Source organism: Fringilla coelebs (genome assembly GCF_963513975.1).
Source record: "Fringilla coelebs genome assembly, chromosome: 10".
In the NCBI taxonomy this organism is placed as follows: domain Eukaryota; kingdom Metazoa; phylum Chordata; class Aves; order Passeriformes; family Fringillidae; genus Fringilla; species Fringilla coelebs.
Window position 1 is genome coordinate 6,652,343 of NC_140036.1, and position 23,169 is coordinate 6,675,511.

General features: G+C 44.3%; 1 protein-coding gene across 7 annotated transcripts; it reads left to right on the forward strand.

Annotated features, from left to right (window-relative positions):
* Nucleotides 1–1,536: 1,536 nt before the first annotated feature.
* On the forward strand, nucleotides 1,537–21,327 carry ATG16L1 (autophagy related 16 like 1). Of its 7 annotated transcripts, none has more exons than XM_084212631.1 (19): nucleotides 1,537–1,787; nucleotides 2,819–2,912; nucleotides 4,014–4,119; nucleotides 5,553–5,626; nucleotides 5,816–6,067; nucleotides 6,911–6,976; nucleotides 9,129–9,218; nucleotides 9,980–10,036; nucleotides 10,237–10,284; nucleotides 10,984–11,086; nucleotides 13,086–13,191; nucleotides 13,312–13,382; nucleotides 14,838–14,909; nucleotides 16,864–16,984; nucleotides 17,808–17,913; nucleotides 18,408–18,557; nucleotides 18,956–19,003; nucleotides 19,370–19,471; nucleotides 19,865–21,327. In XM_084212631.1, exons 1-19 carry the CDS (start codon nucleotides 1,673–1,675, stop codon nucleotides 19,956–19,958), a joined length of 1,875 nt encoding a protein of 624 aa, XP_084068757.1. In that variant the 5' UTR covers nucleotides 1,537–1,672; the 3' UTR covers nucleotides 19,959–21,327. The 7 variants fall into 7 exon arrangements, with proteins under 7 accessions (XP_084068757.1, XP_084068758.1, XP_084068759.1 ...); XM_084212632.1 differs by having other exon boundaries at nucleotides 9,132–9,218; XM_084212635.1 differs by having other exon boundaries at nucleotides 1,724–1,853.
* Nucleotides 21,328–23,169: the final 1,842 nt, after the last annotated feature.

Below are 23,169 nucleotides of genomic sequence, written 5' to 3' on the forward strand. Positions count from 1 at the left end.
TACGCCAAAGTTCAGCCTTGTGCAGCCCCTTGTCTGTTCCAGGAGCTCAAACTGTTTGGGCCTGGTAAGGAACCAGCTCCCCAAAGTCAGTAGAGACATCAAGGCCCATTCTGAAGATGTTAACACCCATTCATTCAGCCATCCAATTGCTTGTAAAGACATAAGCACACATCTTTTCTCTCATTAAGCAGTTGAAAGTAGAGCAGTGTTGTTATGGATTTTTACATTTGGCAGAGAACGTGTGGCTTTTTCACGAAGCTGGCCAGAAGGTGGGAGTGCAGGAAGGGCTGTATAGTAGCTTCTACTGTGTTCCAAATCGGTCGTTTTTCCTAGAAAGCCTCATGCTCCATTTAGTTTCACCACCACCCTCCTTGAAGGCTGAGCTGGGGCTGTTCAGCCTCGAGAGGGGCGCTCAAACCCGTCTGCCCCTATCGACAGGGAGGGCTCCGAGCAGAGCCCAGGCTCTGCCCTGGGGGGCCCAGCAATGGCATCAGAGGAACAGGCAGGGACTGATCCCAAGAAGTTCCCCCTACACAGGAGTCAGAGCTTTCTTCCCAGGGCAGTGCTCCAACCCTGAACAGAGTGCCCAGAAAGGACGTGGACTGTCCTCACAGGGGATATTCCAGAGTCCTCTGGATACAATCCAAGGCCCTGCGCTCTGGGATGGCCCAGCTGGAGCAGGGAGGTGGGACCAGATGAGTCACTGTGGCCCCTCCCAGCCTGACCCCATCCCGTTATTCCGCAATTCCTGGCAGGCGATGGGAGTGGTGTCTGGTAAAGGGGGAGAAAGAGCACAAGACCACTCAACAAATGGCACTGTAGGCGTGTTGTATTTGCATAGTGTAGTACAACACTCCTGCTCTCTGCGGAGCCCTTAATAAATGTTTAATGTTCGCTCACAGTAACACCCGTGTTTTAACAGTGGCAGGCAGAGGTGTGGCGGGAGCTGCCGAGGCCGGACAGTCCCCTTGTCACGTGGACACCAGCCCTTCACCTCACCAAAGCCCCGCCGGTGCCACTGGCACAACACAGCGCTGCCGGTCCTGCGGTGACACTGAGCTGCGAGCGGTGTCCCTGCGGAAGGCTCGGGCTCTGTGAATCCACGCGCACGGCCCGGCCCAGCGGACATGGCCCGGCCATCGCCCCCCACAGCGGGAAGCCTGTGCGCATGCGCTACCGCGGGGCTGCCGGGGCCTCAACATGGTGGGTTGGCCACTCTCAAGATGGCGACAGGGCCCTGCTCAACGTGGTCGTAGGGCCACTCTCAAGATGGCGCCTAAACAGAGGGCACAAAATGGCGTGGCGCGGGACCGCCTCGCCTCAGAAAGCGCCTGTTCTCCCGCCTGAGGCCGACCCCGCCTCCGCGTTTGCAGCGCGATCTCGCGCGGCGCTTTCCGGCCTGGGCACACCGGTGCTGGGGTCGGCGGCGCCGGAGGCGGGCGGACGGCGTCAGGCAGTGGCGGGGCAGCCTCTGTCGCGGTCGCGGCGCGCCGCACAGACGCGAGGGCCCCTGACGTAGCGCGGCGCCATGCCGGGTGTGGGGGCACGGCCGCGGGCCTGGGCCTGGCTCTGGCTCTGAGGGGGCTCCCGCCGCTTCTCTGACCCCCCCCGCGCCGCCCGCCCCGGTCCGCTCCGCCCGCCCCGGCCTGCTCCGCCCCAGCCTGCCGCGGAGATGGCGTCGGGGCTGCGCGCCGCCGGGTTCCCCCCCTGGAAGCGGCACATCGCGGAGGAGCTGCGGCGGCGGGACCGGCTACAGCGCCAGGCTTTCGAGGAGATCATCGCCCAGTGTAAGCGGGGCCCGGCGGGGGCGCGGCCGAAGTAGCGCTTCTCTTCTCCCTCACCGATGCCCATCAGTATGTGCAGGGAGAGTCTGCTCAGTGGGGAGGGTGTGGAGTCTTCCTCTCTGGAGGTTTTCCAGAACTGGATTCTGTCCGGTGCCGTGTGCTATGGGATGACCGTGCTTGAGCAGGGAGGTGGGAGCTGGGGACCCGCTGTGCTTCCTTCCAGCCCGAATCATTCTGGGATTTCTCCTCTTCTTCAAAAGTGGGAAATCCGTGGTCGCCCTGGGTCCCAAGGGCCTCGGCCGAGCCGTTTCCACGGGACTGTTTGAGACATGTTTGTAATAACAGGAAAGCTGGAATTTCTGCTTTATCGAGGAAAATATGTAGTTGTTTCAGTTCTCTGAGAGGCTGAAGCACTTTGTGCTCTGGACAGTGATTGAATGTCTGAATTGTCTGCACAATTCCCGCCCAGTTGCTTGTGGAACCGAGAACAATGCTGCTATTGACCCTGCTCATGGTCTTTTATAAAATTCGGAGCTATCCAGGGGCCAGCACTCTCTGTTCAGGGCTTTCCTGCCTGCCCCTCTCCTGCCTCAGCTGTGTCAGGATGGCAGGGGGGGTCCCCACACACTGTGGGAGAAAACAAACAGCAGAGCTGGTTTGGCCTCTCTGCCAGGCCTGTTCTCCTGGTTGCCATCCTTTGAGGATCTCTAGAGTGTGAACTTTGAACTCTCTCTGCTTAGCAGATAGAAATGCACCTGAGAGGTTGCTCTCTCTTTCTCTATTAAGCTTTCATAAGACCAGTCCCACACAGCATCTGGATTAATGAGGAATTCCTGGGGTTGTAGGTGGATGGTGCCTTAACCTGTTAAGATCAAAGAGGAGAGAGAACACAGTGATGTGGTGGAGGCTCATGTAGCATTTGGCTGTGTCACAGTAATTAAAGGGACTAGATCACAGCTAGTGATCTAGGCAGGAGAAGATGGGTCTCTGGATTTGCTTTCTGGTTGTGTTAAGTGCACTTTTTGCTCCTGCAGATAACAAGCTGCTGGAGAAATCCGACCTTCATGCAGTGCTGGCTGATAAACTTCAAGCAGAAAAATATGACATGCAGGGCAGACATGAGATCAGGTATGTAACGCTCCTTTTTAGTCAACAGCAGTTTGTTGTACACCTTGTAACCTAAACCACTGTTTGATGCTGCGCACAAACAGCTCCCAGACCCCTACAGTGACTTGGCACACAACAAACTGAAATTCTCTTGGACTAAATATAGCTTACAACTGTGTCTAAGCTTGTTATGAAGTTACAATAGGTTTAGAGTATGTAGCACAGAAAGATCTGGCCAGGTTTGGGAAGGAAGCTGATTTATCATAAACTCATGGAACAGAGGTCGACCACAATGAGCTGCTGCTCCTGGTCTGTTTGCCTTGTAACACTTCCAGTGTTTTTCTGCTCTATTGAGTATAGGATGATTTAATGGCTTAGTTTCTTTCAATCTGTGTCATCACATGAAAGGGTAGAACAGAATAAACCATGATTGCAAAGTGTTAGTCCTAAATAAGCACCAGATGTCAAAAGGAAGGTGTTTTGTGCCTGCTTTTTAATAGGATTTCTTGGGAAGCTTCCTCCTTAACTTGGGAGTAGCACTTGTGCTGAAGGGTGATGTAAATGTTCTGATATGTAAAAATTCAAGATTATCTCACAGTAATAGTGTTGAAAAACACAGTTAGTAACCACTTCAAAACTTATGCACAAAAAGAGTATAGGCAGTCCAATGGAGGAGTGACTTGCCACACCTGAGACTGTAAGCCCCAAAGCCTGGGAATACTCCCTTGGTTTCCTGACTTTTGGTTCTGTACCTTCTCCAGACATCTTCCATCTTCAAGGTCTACCAGCTCCCTCCAGAACAAATCAGGATGGTAAAATATTTGTAATTGTTCCAGAATTTAGAGAGTGTGCTTTTAAGACTCAATCATCTTCATGCAAATATAAACAAAGGCTAGTTATCTTCCTTTGGAGTTTGAATACCGGTTTATAAATGTACAAAAAGTGAATCTAGTGCTCAGAAGATGTAACTTTCCAGTACTGTGTGATTTGGTTTGTTATGAATCACCTGTGTCCTTGGTGTACAGAGCTTCCAAGGGAGGCAATGTCTGGACCCTGGCAAAGGCACAGAAAGGACTGGATTCTAGTTTGGGACATCTCCTCTTCTTCTCTGTCCAATTTCAGCCCAGGACACGATAGCACATGGAACGACGCTCAGCTGCAGGAACTGGCCCAGCTGAAGATAAAGCACCAAGAGGAGCTGACTGAGCTGCACAAGAAACGTGGCGAGGTTGGAAAGTTTCATGTTCTCTGTGGTCCATATGTGGCCTTTTGGGAGCCTGACCATGATTTTACCAGGCTCATTAATCATCATTTTTTCCTCCTTTCATCTAGAGCCTTTTTAAGCTTCCCCAATTTCTGATGATTAAAACCAACCAGACAGAGGCTGGTCTGTAATACTGTCACCAGGAGATGAGAGCTTCTATTGTCAGCATAGCATGATTATTAAGTCTGAATTTTCTGCTTCATTAATAGGTTCTTAGTTCTATTAGAGGAGGAGAGGTCATATACAGCTCTGGGCCACAGAGCTGTATATGACCACTAGTAACTTGGAAAGACTTAGAATGAGTGGGGCATAGGGGGCTGTGGTTTTACTGGTCTCACTTTGCAGCACCAGCCAAGATTGAAAGAGCCATGGTGCTAGGTAGGAAGGGGAGTGCTGGTTCAGAGCCCAGGAGTTCTGTAACATTGACACATTCTGTAACTTGGGCCTGGAGGAGAGGAAAAGCCAGGCGTGTTGGATTTCTGTTTTGGAGTTTTTTTGACCAGGAGATAGGGAATTTCAGCAGCAGAATTGGGTTTTTTAAAGCACAGCAGTGGACTGAATGAGTCTGAAAGCTGATGGGACTGCACACTTTCATAGGGAAAAGGTGTGGATAGCCTGGAAAATGCTCCTTGGATTACACTGCACTGGAGGTGTGGAGAAACTCCTGTCAGCAGTTCTGAGCTTTCCAAAGAGGAGACTGTTTTCTCTAGGAGGTGTGCACCAAGTGGTTAGGGCACTCAGAATAGTTTCTTTACTTCCAACCTGGTGTCCTAAAACCACTTACACAGGCAGGCACTCTTCCCAGAAATCAATCTTCCTTCTTCCTGGGCAGCTGAGGCCGTGCTGCTGGGTAAAGTGTGAGCTGGCAGCTGCAGCTTGGCAGTATTGGCCTCTGCCTCTCTGTTCCCTGTACTCTGCAGGCACTCCACCAGCAACTTCCTCTGTGAGAAAACTCTTGGTGCACCTGTGTTCACAGTGAGAGCTATGTCTCTCCTGAAATGGCTGTCCTGGCCCTAACAGGCCTAATTTGTTTCTTGGTTGTCAGTACTCATTTGTTTACTTACTTGACAATTTTTAATTTCTGTATTGATTTTTCCACTACTAAAATTTCTTCCTAATATACATTCTGTTTGATCTGACTATTAATGAAACTTTTTGAGGGAAGAGAGCGAGACATCAAAGGACAGCAGCTTCTTGACAATTTATTTTTGAAAGTGGATTCTCTGATTTAATGACCTGTGTAGCAGATCTGCATAGAAAGCTGGGGTAAAAAAGACCTGAAACGTGTGATCCATGCTTTTAATGCTAGATTAGTCTGTGCTTGTACTGCAGGCTGCTCAGTATGTTGTCCACTGACATCCCTGCAGTTTGTAAAGAAAGTTTTCTCCTCTCCCCAGCTGGCCCAGTCTGTAATCGATTTGAACAACCAAATGCAGCAGAAGGACAAAGAGATGCAGATGAATGAAGCCAAGTGAGTAAGAACTGTTTTGTCTGTGACCAGACTTCTGATGGAGTTTTTTATTGGAGTTATAATATTCTCTAGGAGTCTTAGCCCAGGGCTAAAAATGCCTTTGTGAGGCATTGTGCAAACAGCACAAGGAAGATGGCACAGGTCCCAAAGGAGATCCTCATGGTTTTGTATGTTTTGTTGCCATTCCAGGATTGCAGAGTATTTGCAAAAGATTTCCGAACTGGAAACAGAGTGCCAGGAATTGCGTAGCAAACTGCAAGATCTTGAGCGGGCTAATCAGACACTGAAAGATGAATATGATGCTCTCCAGATCACCTTCAATGCCTTGGAGGAGAAACTAAGGAAAACTACTGAGGACAACCAGGAGCTGGTCTCACGTTGGATGGCAGAGAAAGCACAAGAAGCCAATCGTTTGAATGCAGAAAATGAAAAGGATTCAAGGTGAGATCCATGACCTTTGTTTGATAAAACTGATATGTTTTTCAGTTAGAAGTGCATAGGATAAAACCAGATTTAGTTTTGACCTCTGAGATCTCTGTTCTTGCACAACACAGTGAGAGTCCTGCTTTTTCCAGCCAACACAGGCTGACGCTGCATTAAAACATTCCTGTCTTTTAAATGAATAAAACATGTTCTTTTGTTTCTTCAGCATAAATCAGATAGAAACTGTGGAATTTTGCTGCTATTAGATTTGGGCTTCTCTTGTTCATATTGCATCTTATACTGCTCCTAGTTTTACCCTTTTTTGACTTGACTAAGTCCAGTGTTTTTTGCATTCCTCTAGAATAAGCACCTGCCATGAGACTTAGCTATGTTAAACTTACTGTAAAAGTAATTTGTAATTATGTATTTTTTTACTTGAAAAATAATTTTTCTTCTGAATTGTTTCAGCTTACTTGCCAGCTAATGATACCTGGAGACTGATCTATATTACAAGTCTCACAGTAGCTGGCAGCTTTGTATTAGCCTCACTAACATAATCATTATTTTGGCAAGTTCTTACCCTCCAAGCTAATGTGTATTCATATGGATCATAAAGGGCTATAGGTTCACTTTGCCTCATTGCCTCACTTGAGTGATCTTGTCCTTTGCTACTCACAGTAAGAAAACTGTTTCTCCTGCTCAGAGTATCTTGAAAATCAGGATAAAATTAGAGCAGGGGACTGATTTTTTTTTTTTTTTCTTTAATCTTATGAGGCCCATCAAAACTGTGCAGGGTAGCCTTTGGAATGGGATTAAGGATTTTTTTTTTTTTTTTTAATAACCTTGGGTTCTCTTTCTTAGGAGACGCCAGGCCAGGCTGCAGAAGGAGCTGGCAGAAGCTGCCAAAGAACCCTTGCCCGTTGAACCGTAAGCAGTCTTGATTTATAGTCTCTTTCATCAGTTTATGCCTCAGGTTTATGCAGAAGCATGATAAATGGTACCTTTGTTACTCCTAAATTGGGTGATGTAGAGGAGTGTTTGCACTTCTTGTGTAAAGTCAGGAATGTGCAGTAACTCTCCCTACCTGAACTTGCAGAAGAAGGAGCTCTTTTAGGACTGAAAATAGATGCTTGGACTGAAAGTCCCAGGAATGGTTCATATGGTCAGTAGACGTTGTTACAAGAATGTTTTTATACTGAGATATGTGCCTTTGGTCTTTAAGATAGCTTTTCCTGAAACAGTGAAATAATGAACAGTTACTCTGGAGATGCCTGGATTTTAAAATATTAGACTGCAAACATGCTCAAGGGTTTCCTGTAGGAATGGTACTGAGTGATTTAACCTGGGTGAAAATACACAGCTTCCATACTGGCAGGGATTTATTGTCTAAGGCAAAAACAGTGGAGCACTTTACCTGGCAAGATAAAAAGAAATCCCTCTAGTCCCTTGTTCTTGCCCTGCTGTGTTTGGCTCTGGGTGGTGTTGGGACCAGGTGGCTGCAGGGGGCAGTGGGAGCTGCGGGTGCTCTGAGCTGGGCTGATCGGGGTGTTTGTGTTTTCCCAGTGTAGAACAGCTGCATCTGATGCTCTGCTCCTGGGCCCTGCTGAGTGATGCCAGAGCAGCCTGCAAGCTTTTTCTGGAGATCTTTTCTCTTTATGTTCACATCAGAGTCAAATTAAGTGCTGTGCTGCAAGCCCTTGCAAAGGACAGAAGCAGTGCATCCCTCTGGAAGGGAGGCTGTGTAAAAGGCTGGGAGAGGGAGGAGGGGCATGTGGAAAGGGAGTATGAGACACCCTATAGCATAATTGCTTCTGGATGCTACTCAAACTCTGCTTCAGAGATGGCTTTGATTTCTTCTTGATGATTTTAGTTTGAGAGTGTGTTGTGTAAATGTGCTGCTTACTGAAGGGAAAAACTGCACAATTTCAGGGGGTGTGCCCTGGTGTTTATATTTACTTAAAAATACATTGTTAACTTGGAAAGTTCTTTTGGTACACAAAGTTTTAATAGCAGAAACTTTAGATTTTAATAAATGAATATTGGCAGAACTTGATAGTATTTTCTTGAAACACCAGCCTGATATTTTCTATAGTCTTTTCACGTATACTCTCCTCCAAAATCTTAGAATTGAAAGTGCAGCTATATTCTGAAATGAGAGATTAGTTGGTTTTGTCCTTTTAAATGCTTTTGCAGCTGAGTGTTGTCTCATGGCACAAATTGGTTATTGAAATGCTGAATTCTCTTCAGTGAATTGGCATTAGTAAAGTGTGTTTATAAATAGTTTGTCCTGTAAAATCAGCAGTGGAGGAAAAATCATCATTGAAGGGAAAAATACTAGGCTGTCAGAGCCCATGGTAATTTAGCTGGATTAAATTATTGTACGTGGGTTGGAACCTCACACTTGTGTTCAGCTGACCACCAACACTTTAATGGAGTGAACAAAAACATCTCTCAGACTTAATGGTGCCCTACCTGAAGTACAACAGTGTAGAAAGTATCAGGGTGTCTTTGGTGTAGGTGAAGCAGGAAAATTCAATTAACCTCTTGTGCTTTCTTTAACAGTCGCTTGTTTTGAAACAGCAAAAAAGGTGCTGATATCACCTGTACTTGGTGTTGCAGTAAATCATGCTTTTGTTGTTGTGTAACTGCTCCAGCAAATATCATTCACTCTGTAGTGAAGCCTTGCTCCAGTGTGGTGGGTTGTTACAATGCTGTGTGTAGTTAGTGCTACAGGCTGAAATAGGATGCCTGTAGTAAAGAGAACCTGAAAAGGAGGTCTGAAAACAGAAACAAGGGGATGTGGAAATCCAGCACTGCTGTCAGTGAAGTGGAATTGGCAGCTGGAAAGAATAAACCTGAAATTTAGTTGCTGTCTATATCTGTTTTCAGACACTGTGTGTTCAATTACATCACTGGCAGTTGCATCAGTGTGTATTATCTGGATCCACCTGTGTGTTGCTACAGCTCCAGAAACCTGGGGTGTGCTGGGCATGGAACTGACAGGCCCTGGAACAGTGCCATCCTGTCAGTTGCTGCTGTCAGTGGCTGATTGAAAAGGAGGTGTTTTCTCTCACTTCAGCAGGGATGATGACATCGAAGTGCTTGCAGATGAAACCTCTGACACAGCTGAGGAAACGTCTCCAGTGCGAGCTGTCAGCCGGACGTCCAGGTTTGTGACCAGGACGTTCTTGTAGCATGTCACTGAGGAAGAACAAGGGGCACAGTAGAGCTGGAACAATGTTGGGAATGTAACTTAGGTTTCTAGTGGCCTTTAGATGGAACACAGTTTAGTGCTTCTACCAGAGCACTGGGAAACTCATGTACTGTACTCTCTGTGCCATGCTGGTTTTCCTTTGCTGTTTTAACTGAATTACCCTAGTGCCTGAAAAATTTTTGTTTAATCTTTAAAACAAATATTTAAAAACTATAGTTAATAATGTGGCTATTACAATGTCTGTTGTTTTATGCCTCCATTACCTTACAAGATATCAGTGTGAATATTGATATCACAATAGTAATAGCTATTTGCAAATAGCTGGGTTTATCTGAAATGCTGAAAATAATCTTCACCTAGATTAACTGCATCTTGTTCTTTCTCTAAAATAGCAGTGAGTGGAAAGTAAGAGGTAGTTATGTGAGATCATGGATTAATTTGATTGAAATTTTAGACTTGGCAGACTGTTCTATCTAAACCCAGCAACTCACAGGGTGAGGTCAAGGGACACTGAAGAAACTTCACCCACAAAATGTGTTCTGAGTGGTAGTTACTGATGACTTTTGCACTGGTGCCTGCCTTGGTGTTCTATGTCTCTGGGCTGGGTCTGAGGGGAGGGAGTCTTTCCGGAGACATGTTGCTATGAAATGTGTTTGTATTGATCTTTATGTGGAGAAGCTATTCACAAGGTTTAAACCTGTCCTCCCCTCCTTCAGTAAGCGACTCTCCCAGCCAGCTGGAGGCCTTCTGGACTCTATCAGTAATATCTTTGGGTAGGTTAGAACACTTTCACCTCCTTGTTTTGTTTATTGGTTTCAATGTACACCAAAATCTTGGTGATGCAGGGAATGCAAACAAGTATTTCCAGCCTTCCTTCTAGCTTCTGCCTTTCTTTTTTTTTTTCTTTTTTGTTCTCCTCAACTTCCTGTTTCTTCCATCTTGCCGTGTGCTGACCTCTGACCTTTCCCTCCAGTCTGTCTGAGTCTCCCCTTTTGGGACATCAGTCTTCTGATACTGCCAGGTGAAAACATTATCCACTCTTAGTCCAGCATGTGATTGTATTCCATTGAAGTAACATGGAACCCAGCTGCATTGTGCTGATTAGATTCTGCAGTTGATAACTCTGGTTAGAAGCTATCAACAGTGAGAGAGGGAATGAGCCCCTCTTTCTGGGGAGAATATATGGGCTTTGCTCTTACTTTCCACTGCACTTTGCTCCTTTAGTAGGGTTAATTAAAATTAGTCGTTGAGTTCTGTGCTTTGTATCCAGAGTGGAGCCAGTCCTTCTAAGCTAAGCTCTGCAGTAGTTGGATGTCTTTGCTTAAATAGAGCAGCCCAAATTTTGGAACAGAGCATTTTGCTGCCTAGGATGTAGTGCTGAAATGGTATTGAGTGTTCCTAGATGTAACAATGGAGCTGCAGCCAGTCCCATGTTTCTCTTCCTGTTGAGAACATTAAAACACTGTTCCAAAATGAGGTCAGTAATCAGTTTAGGTAACTTATGTGGTGAACTGTGAAATATCTAAAGCCATAAGTGAATATAGTGTTACATGACAAATGTAATTTTTGAAAGATGGGATGAAAAAAAAAGATGTTAAAAGAACCTTCCCCATTTTTTACTTTCTGTACAGAGTAGTTAATTGACAGGTAGACATCAGGATGAATTCAAGAGAAGCAGTGTTCATTTCTCATTTTAAAATGTTTTTGCTTTGTTTCTCAGGAGGCGTTCTCTGTCCTCATTCCCTGCACCCCAGGATAATGCAGAGCCACATCCAGGTGCCAGTAAAGAAGTGAGAGTGCCCACTACTGCCATTTGTGTCTTTGTGAGTACAGAAGGAATTCTCTGCTCTGCCATTCTTTGTTTTGGTTTTGGAGGAAGCGAATCCCCTGTGTGGGAACTGATATCCTGAGACTCTTTCTGTTAGCGCTGCCAAACAGGAAGGAATTCTTGGTTCGGTAGAAGCATTCATTCTATTCCATTTAATTCTTACCCCACATGTTTCTCAGAGCCAGTGTGCTCAATGTCTGTCTTACTGAGGTCGATGATGACAAAGAAGTTTTCTGAGGGCACAGGGAAATTCCACCCCATTACCCTTTGGCTCCCAGCAGTCCCTATTCTATCATGCCATAGCAGAGCTGTGATGGAGGAAGAGATTGCTGACAGTTTGGGATTAATTCAGTTCCAGTTCTCCACAGAAAAAGGAGTTGTGGCACCAAATGTAATCCAACAAACCTGGTGAAGAGGAGCTCATGGTGATGGGGTGTCCTCACTGGCTGTGCATGATCAAAGGTTTTCAAGCTGAGACCTCCTTTGTGTGTTCTTTGGCCTTACAAAACAAAACTTAAGTTTCTGTGCAGGGCATTGTCTTGTGGCTGAAAGGAAGTTGTCTTGTAATGCAGCTGCTTGTTTGAATATGCCTCTGGAGCTTTCTTAGGCACTCCAGAGCTGGACCTGGATTTTTCATGGATATTAAATGACTGATTTTCGTCATCCAGAGTATCAGTATGGCTCACTGCAGCAGGGAAGCATGTGTATTTTTGCCTGCCCTGTTACCATATTCTGTAGTGGAAGTTGTGGATGGAGGGAGTGGCAATGTCACCTCAGGTGAGAGCAGGGTCATGACTGAAATGGCAGCTGGAGCTGGCTTGAATAGGGGGCATCAGGTGAGGAGGTATTAGGCTTTAGCTCCAGTGTTTTCAGCCCAGGTGGAGGGTCAAGACACATCTAGGTCTGGCAGAGCATTCTAGGAATTAATGCAAGGGCTCTGTGGCAGGGAGCAGACTGGGCTTACCTTTGGAGAGGCAAGTAGGAGGTGGAAAAGATAGTCACTTCAGGCATAGCTTCTAGGCAAGGCCTTTCACCAGTTTTGTTGTGAGTGGGTCCTCTGCATTTGCAGAAAAATCAGATTTGAAGTGTGATTAGCCTTAAATATGAGCTGGCAGATCACATTCAAGCCACAAGTTCCATAAAAGTACAGGTTTCCAGAAAAGCTGGTTTTGAAAGAGCAGGCCCTGAGAATACTTAAAGAATAATTACAATTGTGGTGGTAATACTGTGTAGGTAAGTAGTATAAAGCTGTGAAATGAATAGAGGAATAAAAAATGAATTATTATTAAAATTATCATAGGTTTTAAAAGTTCAAGAATTCAGAACATTAAGCTGTGAGAAGCAGGGGTGCTGGGGGGTCAGTGCATCTGCAGAGAGGAGGCACAGCTTAAGCCCAAGTCCTCTGCAAGCAGGTGCTGTCACACTTGTACTGCAGAATCGCCAACACACCCAGTCAGGTGCTGTCACACTTGTACTGCAGAATCACCAACACACCCAGTGAATGCAGTGCATCTGCTGTGCTGTTTCCTAGCAGACCTGCTTAACTCATGCCTGACTTGATTGTTCCATGGTTGCATGAACTGATTGGATCATGTTCCATAGCTGTTTCTAGATGGAGGAATGAAAAGTTACTTTCCTTCTGCAGCACATCACCTGTAACTGGTTTTTGTCCTGTTCTTTCCTTTTTTTTTTCTTGTGTGACTTAAGAACCTAAGCTTAGGAAGCATTATAAGGCTTTTGGTAGTTTGTTACTGCTGCTGAGTCCTTATTGCTGTTTTTTCTTCACTTTGTTTTTTCTTTCGATATGATCAGCCCTTTTGTTGTCTGTGCCCACCAGCCACAGCAGGGTTTCAGTCTGTGGCTTTATTTCCTCTGAAAGATGCACAGCTGTGATTCTGTGTAACCTTCAAGTTCTGTAGCTTTCTGATCTGTGGGTTATGGGTGTGTATGCTAATTCCCTTTTGGGTGGCTGTTCTGTTCCTTCCCCTCCTCAGGATGCACATGATGGGGAGGTGAATGCGGTGCAGTTCAGCCCTGGCTCCCGGTTACTAGCAACAGGAGGCATGGACCGGAGGGTTAAGCTTTGGGAAGTCTTGGGAGGTAAACCTTTTTGCTTTGGGGCCTGGTGGGATGCTAAAAAAAATTCGTATTTTGGGTCACTTTGTATCAACTTCTGCTCTAATCCATTGCTCAAGTTTTTGTTCATCTTTCTCTGTGCAGATAGGTGTGAGCCCAAAGGTTCCCTCTCTGGCAGTAACGCTGGGATTACAAGCATAGAATTTGATAGTGCTGTGAGTATCTGTGCAATATCCACCGTTTGTAGTTGGGAATAAATTAATGCAATTATATTCTTTACTATTGTTTTCATTCTAATTGAAGTTACCTAGGAAATGAGTTAAAACATGAAAGTAGCTGAAATTGTACAAAAGACCTTTATTTGATAAGATGCAGTCTGTAATTCTGATCCTTGCCTTACAATTCAGATGATGATATGCAGCTCAGACATTGGATGTTAAGGATTTTTGTTTAAAGTAAGAAATTAGCATTCCACTGAAGCTGGCATAACAGCACAGAAGAATGAAATACACTGAGGCTTTATTTCTGTGAAGTTTTTTTTTCCATTAGTGCTTTACTGAGGTCTGTGATGAATAGTAAAAGGTCTGATTATCCCAAGACTTGCAGTTCCATGCCCTCTTCTCCCAGCAGTTTCTCCCCAGCCATGGCACAGCAATGGTATGGCTGGCAGAGTGTTTGCTGACAGTATGAGATGTGCTCAGGTCATGTTCACCTGGAGCAGCGGAGACATGACTGAGATCAGCATCCAATAGTCCTGCTTGAAGGAGTTTGGGGTCTTGGATTGGTCTAACTGGACATGTGATCTGACTTTTCTGCTGAGACCTCTTCCATAGCACAAAACTGATACGACTTCTGCCACTTGGTGATTCTATGTGCTAAATTATGGTACACACCCAAGAGGATCCTTCTTTTGGACACTGACCAGCTCATTAGAGATGTGCTGTTAATCTGCAGGAGAAACTAGTCCTGAGGTTTGGCAAGTTGCTTGAGCACACTTGCTATGAGAATTGCCTGGATGAGATACCAAAGGTTTACAAGGATTCAGGAAATTCTTTTGTGATGGACAGGAGTGCAAGCATAAATTTTGTGGCGGCCATTCTCCATCATGAGTGACTTGTGGAAGCCCTAAGCCATGAAGAAGTTGATTTCTCTCTCCTCAGGCAGGTTTAATTTTTGAGATCTTAGCTTAAAATGCTAGACTTTTAACAAAAATGGCAAGAATCAGGCTAATTCCACTCTGAGACCTTTCTAAGCAGTGGGAGTAGATGATGCAGGGCTTTTTTTCCTCTGAAAAAGAAAAAGAAACATACAAAAAAGAGGAAAACAACTCAACAACAGATGAGGGTAAACTAGAACACATTTTCTTGTAGAAGAGAAAGATAAAGAGAAAGTCCTTTTTCTGTCTGGTTATTGGTATACATTATTCTTTTTATAATCTAATATAGCCATGTACAAACCCTTCTGTTTTGAGGAGAAGCAGGTGCCATAGCCCTTTGGTGAGGGTTACATTAGCTTTCCATAGTGGCATTTGCTACTGTGGTTTTGGTTTTATTCCTTTTTTCCTTTGACAAAATAGCACTAATATGGTTTTAATGGTTTATTGGAAATATTTTAATTTGGTTTGCATATTGACTAGCAGAAGGAATTTGAAAGGAATCTTGTGTTTACAGGGTTCTTACCTCTTAGCAGCTTCAAATGACTTTGCCAGCAGAATCTGGACAGTTGATGACAATCGATTACGGGTGAGTCTTGTGAGGTAAAGCAGTGCAAGGTTGTTTCTGTCTTGTATTCTCAGTTTGTCTAATGGGGACATGGCAGTTTTGGAAGTTGGGCATTTACAGACACTTTTAATAGTTCTTTTTGTTGAGAGGTTCTTTATCTCTTGAAGGTCTTCACAGCAAGACCTAAAATACAGTGTTGATCTCCACACAGCCTTGCAGGAAGCTCCAGTTACTGTGTATTTTCCCAATACAACCCCCCACTAGAAAAACCTTGCCACATAAAGTGTGTGTACACTTTTTTGTACCCCTCTGGGGGGTACAAAACTTTAAATGCTTCTTAAGATTTATGGAGAGCCATCTCAATGTTTCAGCCTCTCAAAGGACAGGCTGCTGAAAAGGGCTTTGCAGAAGACAATGAGGGACTTCTGTTTTAAGTCAGGAGCAGCATTCTTGAAAAGGAGCCCTCTGCCTGGCTGTCCAAGACAGCAAGCCTCAACATGTTGGACATCATCCTGAATGTCTTTTGAAAGGTTCCTCCTTTCCTCCCAAGTGCTTTGTACTCATATTCTTCTCTAACAGTTGGCTCTGATTTGAAAATAGTCATTTGATAGACCAAAAGAAAAGTTTCACAGCTTTCCAAGAGCCTTTTTAAATGGTCATTTCCTTTGTACACTTTTCCTCAACTTTTTATTTTAGTAAGATACTACTTTGATGTTCAAATCTTCTGAGATTTCAGTGTTGGTTATAACCAGCAGATGCACTGTAATTCATTGGGTAGTTCTCAGTGTAGAGATGTCAAATCTCAGGAAAGGGAAGAGTATCAGTTCTTTTGCACCTTCTCCTTAGCTGCAAAACCTACGATTGGATGTGGATTATAGTGAATACAAGTTTAGCAGACATAGATTACTCACTGCAAAAGGTTAGTTACACCTGCAGGCATTCACATAATCTTCCTGTAATTCTTTGGAGTGCACTCATTGTTTCTAAGATGAAGTAGTCCTCTCTGATTCAAGTGTGAGCACTGTGGACTCTTCAGGGCTTGCACATAAACAGGAGGTAGTAAAGCTGAAATCACTGTAAGTTTTGCCAAAACTCCCTGCCTAAATGCAACACCTGTATGTGATGTCTGTGCAGCAGGGGCAGAAGAGAGATGCAGAGTGAAAGATAGATCCTCCTTGCTGGAGTTTGTGTTCCTTCCTTAAGGCAAGGTGGTCTTTTTGGGATGGTGTTTTGTGTATCAGGTTTTGGGTGTTTTCCCCAAACTTAGCTCCCATTTCTTTCCATTCTTAAGGGGTTTTATTTTGTGTTTCCCCAAGCCCAGATTGCTTTGTGTAATTTGATATTCTGTTGAGTATTTTAAAAAAAAAAATCTTAACTATCTACAAAGATTTCTGTCTTGTTTTTCATAACTCTTACTTTAGTAATTCATTGTCTATTTTGTGATTTATTGTGTAAATGTTGAGCAATTCTGAGTGAATGTGGTTCATGTTTTCAGCCCCAGAGAGCCTCCTTCTGCACTTAAAGAAGCTGCTGTAGGGAGTTTTTCTGAAATCCCTGGTTGTCTCAGCTTTCAGGCTTTGAGATGTAATAACAGTTGAGACTCGATACCCTGTTGTGTCCTTGAGGGAAGCTCCATATGGAAGCAGAAAGGCACAATTTCCATTTTCAGCATACTTTATCCCCTTGGTTTGTCCTGCAAGGCTGTGTTGCAGTTGCCATCTGTCCATGAAATGTAGGTGTTCAGAGTGTTGAGGAAGGAGCTGGCAGGTTCCTGAGTAACTGGGGAAACTGCAGCAAAAGGTGACCTGTGTTTCCTAGTTCCAGGCTGGATTCTGATAATTAACACTCCTACTCAATGGTGATCTCTGTTTACCTGTAATAGCTGTTTTTTTTCTTCCAAGCAAAGCAGGAGACATGCAAATTACAATTTGAGAAAGTAGAAATACTCATTTTCATGTCAATCTTGTGTCCCCAGCACACCCTTACAGGTCACAGTGGTAAAGTGCTGTCAGCCAAGTTCTTGCTGGACAATGCACGGATTGTTTCGGGAAGTCATGACCGGACCCTCAAGCTCTGGGACCTCCGCAGCAAAGTTTGTAAGGAAGCCTAACTTCTGCCTTTCATCCATGTTTTGTGCTTCTGCTGAATGCTCCTGGTAGTCTGGTGTCAGATCAATTATTGAATCTTCTTGCCAGTATAAAAATAGAAAATGCTAGCAGTCATCCCATTTTCTGTTATTCTTTTAGTAACTGAATTCTTTCTGCCTGTTACCTGGATTAAGAAATCCTGTGTGCAGGAAGCACTGTTAATGCTATTACACTGAGGGCAGCTGTTTTTGGGAGTGTTCTTTGTTTACCAGTGTGGGAATGGGTATTTTAGTCTTCCACTGAAAACTTGGAGCCAGGCCAGGTTTTTAACTCTGAGGTGGATGGAAGTGTCTCTTGGAAACATACCAAAAATTTCAGCATCTCAAATGAAGGAATTTCTAGATAGAGGTTTTTCTTTGGAAGCAACACCTTATTTCCTTGGTTTTTTCTCCTACTGGTGGCTCTTAAACTTGCTTGCACTGAGAGAGCATTTAAGAGTCAAAGTTACCTTGATACCTGAATTGCAAACATAGGTCAAGGAGACAGATTCATGTTGTTTAATAGTAGCAAATTATAGCTGACTAAATATGAAATGGAAGTAAAGCAGCTGTCATAGGAACTTTTCAAGTCCCAGCAAAGGAGATTGAGAAAGGGCAGAGAGGTTTAAGACTTAATCAGGATTATTTTAAGACTGTTTGTCCTGTGCCACTCCTTGGGCACTGCTCTGTGTGGCCACTGTATGGGGAGGGTTTAGGGATTATTTTTTGTCTCAGTTTTCATCAGTTTGGACAATGTGAATTTAAGCATGTCGCCATTGGTTTCTCCTTTTTAGGTATAAAAACAGTGTTTGCAGGATCTAGCTGCAATGACATCGTGTGTACTGAGCAGTGTGTAATGAGTGGACATTTTGATAAGAAAATTCGTTTCTGGGACATCAGGTAAAACTATTGTAGGAGAGGTTATGGTGTATTAGTGGTTATGGGTTTGCTGTCAAGTTAATCTGAAGTGGGGAGCTCTTCTTCCTGAGTTTGGTTGCTGGGGAGACTGTTACAAAAGCGGCAAAAGCCATTAAAGAGACTCTTGTTACTCCTTTTGGCTGTTTGGTATTATAGGTTTGGGGTTTTTTTTTGTTTGTTTGTTTTTTGGGATGCCATTTCTTTTCTGAAAAGACAGCCTACTTGCTGGGAAGTATTTTTCATTGGTCAGTACTTGCTGTTCTAGGGTGGGGTTGTGAGGAAAGTAATGTCTTAACTGTTTGCTGGAAATGCTGTCCACAAGGTGGGATCTAGCTTGGGAAAGAAACGAAATGTAAGAATAAACCAGTAATCCTTTTTCTTCTCTTACACATTGGGATAAGTCAACGTTTTGATGCACTAGTTTGGCTTCTGGACCCTAGTTCAGAGCTTTCTTTCTTTCCTCTTTCCGTCTTTAGGACTGAAAGCATAGTAAAAGAACTGGAGTTGCTTGGAAGAATCACAGCTCTGGACCTGAACCCGGAGCGAACAGAGCTTCTGACCTGTTCCCGTGATGATCTACTCAAGATCATTGATCTGCGCATCGGTGCTGTCAAGCAGACGTTCAGGTGGTGTATTCCTCACTGGAGCACTGTGAATTTCAGCACCTTGTACCTAAGGATACCCTTAGTTCTGGAGTGGTTTCCAGGACCTCTGTGAAGAGAGCAGTCTCCTTACTTTTTTTTTCTACATGGCAAAGTTCTCTAGAATGTCTAGAAGCAGCAAAGATCTGCTCTAATGGATCTTCACATGTTTCTCTTTAAAGAAGGGAGCTTGGCTTAGAAGTCTGTGTTCTAAAGGAAAGAATTTCGTCAGGTCCCATTGAGAGAAGGGTGTATGAGAAACATGATTTGGGATAAAGGGATGCTGGAGTTTATTCTAAACCATGCAGAAATCCTTAGCATTGTCTTTAGTAAGTATCTCTTCTCATAAATGAGTTAACAGTTATCTAATTCTAACTTTTTAGTGCCCAGGGATTCAAATGTGGCTCTGACTGGACAAGAGTTGTGTTCAGGTAAGGTCAGACATAAACAAGATACCTGATAAACCTTTCCCCAGCTAAACGGAGTGATTCCTGATGCTTGACTGCCATGGTCCCCAGTTACAGCAAGAAAAATGGGGCAGAGTTTGTAATTTGTCCCAGGTTACCTCTTGGTGAAGCCAGAGTGTATCTGTAAATATTAATCCAATGTCTTGGAAATGCTCTGATTTTAAAGTGCTTTCACTTCTTAGTATTAGCAGGTGATAACACATAACTCCTAAAAGACTATTTAATGCCAAGTTGCTTGCTTAGGAATTTGTGGGTGGAATGATGATGTGTGCTGAAAATTGCTGACTTGCAAATTGTTCTTTGCCTTCTGCACCTGGTCTGATCTCACAGCCCTGATGGTAACTATGTGGCTGCTGGCTCAGCTGATGGGGCCCTCTACATTTGGAATGTGCTTACTGGGAAATTGGAGAGGACTCTTGCAAAGCATCACAGGTGAGGGAAGTGGGACATGCAGCCTAGGATGGGGATCTGGGTTGTGGGTGTTGCTGAGCTATCAAAAAGTTGGAGTTGTACAGCTTTGCAACTTTTATTGGCATGTGAGAATAATTAATATGCAAAGTCTTTGTGGATTCATGGCACTATTCTCTAGATTGAATTAAGATTAGATTTGTTGTTAAACTGAAATATGATTTTAGTAAAGTGCATTCACTATGTTTTGTAAAAATTGTACCTCCCTCAGACTTATTAAAAGCCCAAATCTCTTGAGATGTGAGAAAGTGGGGGTTTTAAAAATTGCTAGTAAGAGTATTACGGTATTTCATTCCAGTGCCAAGTGCTGTTGTGGAATTCAGCTTTTTTTAAACTTACTCTTGCCTTCCCTTTCAGTTCTTCTATCAATGCAGTCACATGGTCACCATCGGGTGCCCACGTGGTCAGTGTGGACAAAGGAAACAAGGCTGTGCTGTGGTCTGAGTTCTGACTGACGGAGGGTGAAAGGCTGAATGTGGTGGTGCTGGTCCGTGGCTGCACAGCATGGAGACCTGAGCCCAGATCCATCCAGAGTCAGGATATTGACAAGCACATGGGCTTTGCTTTCCAGAGGGAAGTTCTAAAGCAATGGAGAAAGGAGCCTGAGTCAGAGACTTCTCATGGCCCTAACTGCACTGTGGCACTTGGACTCAGAATGGGATTAGCTGTTGTAGATGGAGAATTCTACTTAGTCATGCCTTTACTTGCAGTATCTGTGCACCACGTGGAGCTGAAGATACTAGCGGGATTCCTCACCAGACAGCTGTGCCAAATATCCTGTCACACAAATGTATCTACAGCACTTCTGAGGTGGAAACTTTGGAAAGAAGTCATTGTGTATGCTGACTTAAAGCATGTTCTGTCTCCTGTGTTCTGTTCTGGTGGCCTAGTTCAGGCATGGGGTGAGAAGATCCTGAAACACATCCTAGGCAGTTTGAAGTGTTGAAACAGCTTTTAAGGAGGGTCTCCCATGGCTCTGACAGCTCTGCCTTTGAGTCATCAACTCAGTTTAGGTCTGTTCTGATCCTGGCACAGGCTCTCCAGCACTGTCCTGTGAACTCTGTGTATCGGTTCTTGAGGCAACGGTTTATTCTTCAGGACTTCTGCACCCTTGTGTTGAAATGCCCTTCAATAGCTTGGGCATCACAAAATAGGAGGTTTTTAATCTTTTTATACCACAGGCAGTTTGATTAGTGGGTGTGAGGAGAGAGCTAAGCTTGATGAGGTTGTTCTAGAAGTTGTGCTGCAGTGATGAGGAATGTAGTAATCCTGTGACTTCAGTCCTGGAATACAGATGTTTGGTTCCTTTTTCTGTTCATCCGTCCTGTCCTGGCGGCTGTCAGTACACAGGGGAGCAGTGGCGTCAAATCCCAAATCCATTGTTTTGGTGCTGGCAGTTCCAGGCCACTTGCCCCGTTCTTGAGCACACGTGCAATATTCCCATTTGCGCTGGAGCCCTCTGTGGTACGGAGCGGTGTCTCAGCTCTGTCCCTCTTCTGGCACCCTAAACCATGATGTGTCTGAGTGTGAGCTACCTGGCATATCTATCCAGCCAAACCTTTCCACATCATCTGGGCCTCAAGACAAGCCACCAGCGTTTTACTGCCTTTTTATTTGCACTTTATTTTCTTCTTTCCCAATAGTGTTTTACTATGGAAGTGTGTTCTTTGGAGGGGCTGGGTTGGGGGAGCTGGTCTGACAGGTTCCCTCTAACCCAGCCTTTCGTTCAGACACTTTCTGCAGAGGGGAATTAGAGTACGTGGGGCAAAGTTTTTATTTATTCAGCTGCCCTTAAGAACTTGATTGTAAATAAACTTGTGTTCTGCTTTTAAAACCCCACACTGCTCTGATTTATTTATTTGTGCATCTGTGTGCGAGATCTTGTTTGGAATAAGTGCAGAGGGGGATCTGAAATACCATTTTCCTTGTGAATTGTGGAATTTGGTGTCGAGGGGGAAAAAGGATAATGCTCTTAGCTTGGGGCTAGATGTCCTGCAGGTGCAGCCTGGGCTTGCACTGTCTCAGTAGTCCTGCCTTGAGACTGAAGAAAGTCTTGCCTCATTGAACAAGTGCCTCTGTCTCTGTCCTTGAAAGGTTGATGTATTGTTGGATGTTTTAGATAAATGACTGAACGGACGAAATCAGGGTCTGTATTTCAAACACTGCTAAAAATAGGTCTCTTTTTCTGCTGTGAGGCTTTGACTGCTAGCTTGTCAAGTTTATAAGACAGGAATAGGAATTGCACATTTCTTTAAAAACACAAAAACCCTGTTGAAGATGTTGCTCTGGTTCCAGCTTCAGAGTGATGAAGCAAAGTCTTCAGCTCTTCAGTGTACAAATTTCATAATAGCTGTCACTGGCTACCCTCTGTTCTTCATAAGAAAGTAAGTTTTTATTCAGCTCATGGATGTGAGAACTGTAGCAGAAATGGAAAGTTGGCATTCTGAACAGTTTCTAAGGACAAGGTATTTTTTCTTCTGCCTCTTGCAGTGGCATATGGTCTTTGAAAAGGCACCTGCCACGAGTCCAGGTGACCTTGGTTTTACTGCAGTAAAGCAGATCACAAAGTGGCAAGTCAGCATGATGAAAGATTATTGAGAGATTAGCATAATAAAAACTGCAGGCTCTGCTGAGGAGGATCAGAATGGGTTTAGGATGTTTATAATTTAGGCTGCTGCACTTGTGTTTTTGTAGAGCATGGACACAGATCTTACCCAAAGGGGTTTGTTAGGTCCATTACTGCTGTTATGAAGCAGGTTAATAATGTTGAAGGATAAAAGCCAGCTAGCTAAATCCTTTAGCATTTTAGATTAAGGTTCCTTAGCACCAAGGTATATAAGAAATTCTAGTGACCAATTTTAGCTTTTCTTTTTTTCCTATATTTTGATTATTTCTATTGCCTCCTTTTCTGCTTCAGCCTGCAGAGAGAAGAGCAAATGAAGGAACCTACAGTGCAGAGGTGGTGGTAGCAGTTTTGCTGCCAGTGGTGGAGCTGCCCTTCAGGTAGAATTGGGGGTGGGTTGGGCATCTTTCTCCAGATCAAGGGTGCACTAGGAGCATGTGTTACAGAGAAGCTTGTTTCCAAGATCCTCTGAAGATGTCTGCAGTGGTACATGTGCCAACAGGAATGCTCATCCTCTCCTGGAGAACTAATAACCCTGCAGTGGCTGCAGCACAGACTTGTACAAAACCACCTCCCTCCCTTTTGCTTTTGCAAAGTGTGACTGAGTTTCATCTCTGGAGTTTCTTCCTTACTTCCTACAATAAGGACCTGGCTTCCCTTCTGCAGCACAGGCACGTGTGAATTTCTGTGGTTCCAGCCTGGCTGGTTTGTGTTTGCTAGAGTTGATTAGACAGAGTATTGATTAAGCTCTCCAAATAATCCACCTCCAGTTAATAAAATGTTGCTGGAACCCTGAAAGAGCTGAGGAACATTGGCTTTGTTATTCATTTTTTTTGAGTAATTTGTGTAGCCCTGGCTGCTATATTCAGGCAAATGTCAGTGATTGTTATTGAAAAGCAAGCTTGATCTGTGACTTGCAAGGTTGCTTGAGCTGGAGGGAGCTATTAGGCTGGCAAGTGGACAGGATACCATGTGATCCTTGTAATCAAATGAACAGATGCAGCCAGAGGAAAGCTACAGCTGTTCCTGTAGCTCACAA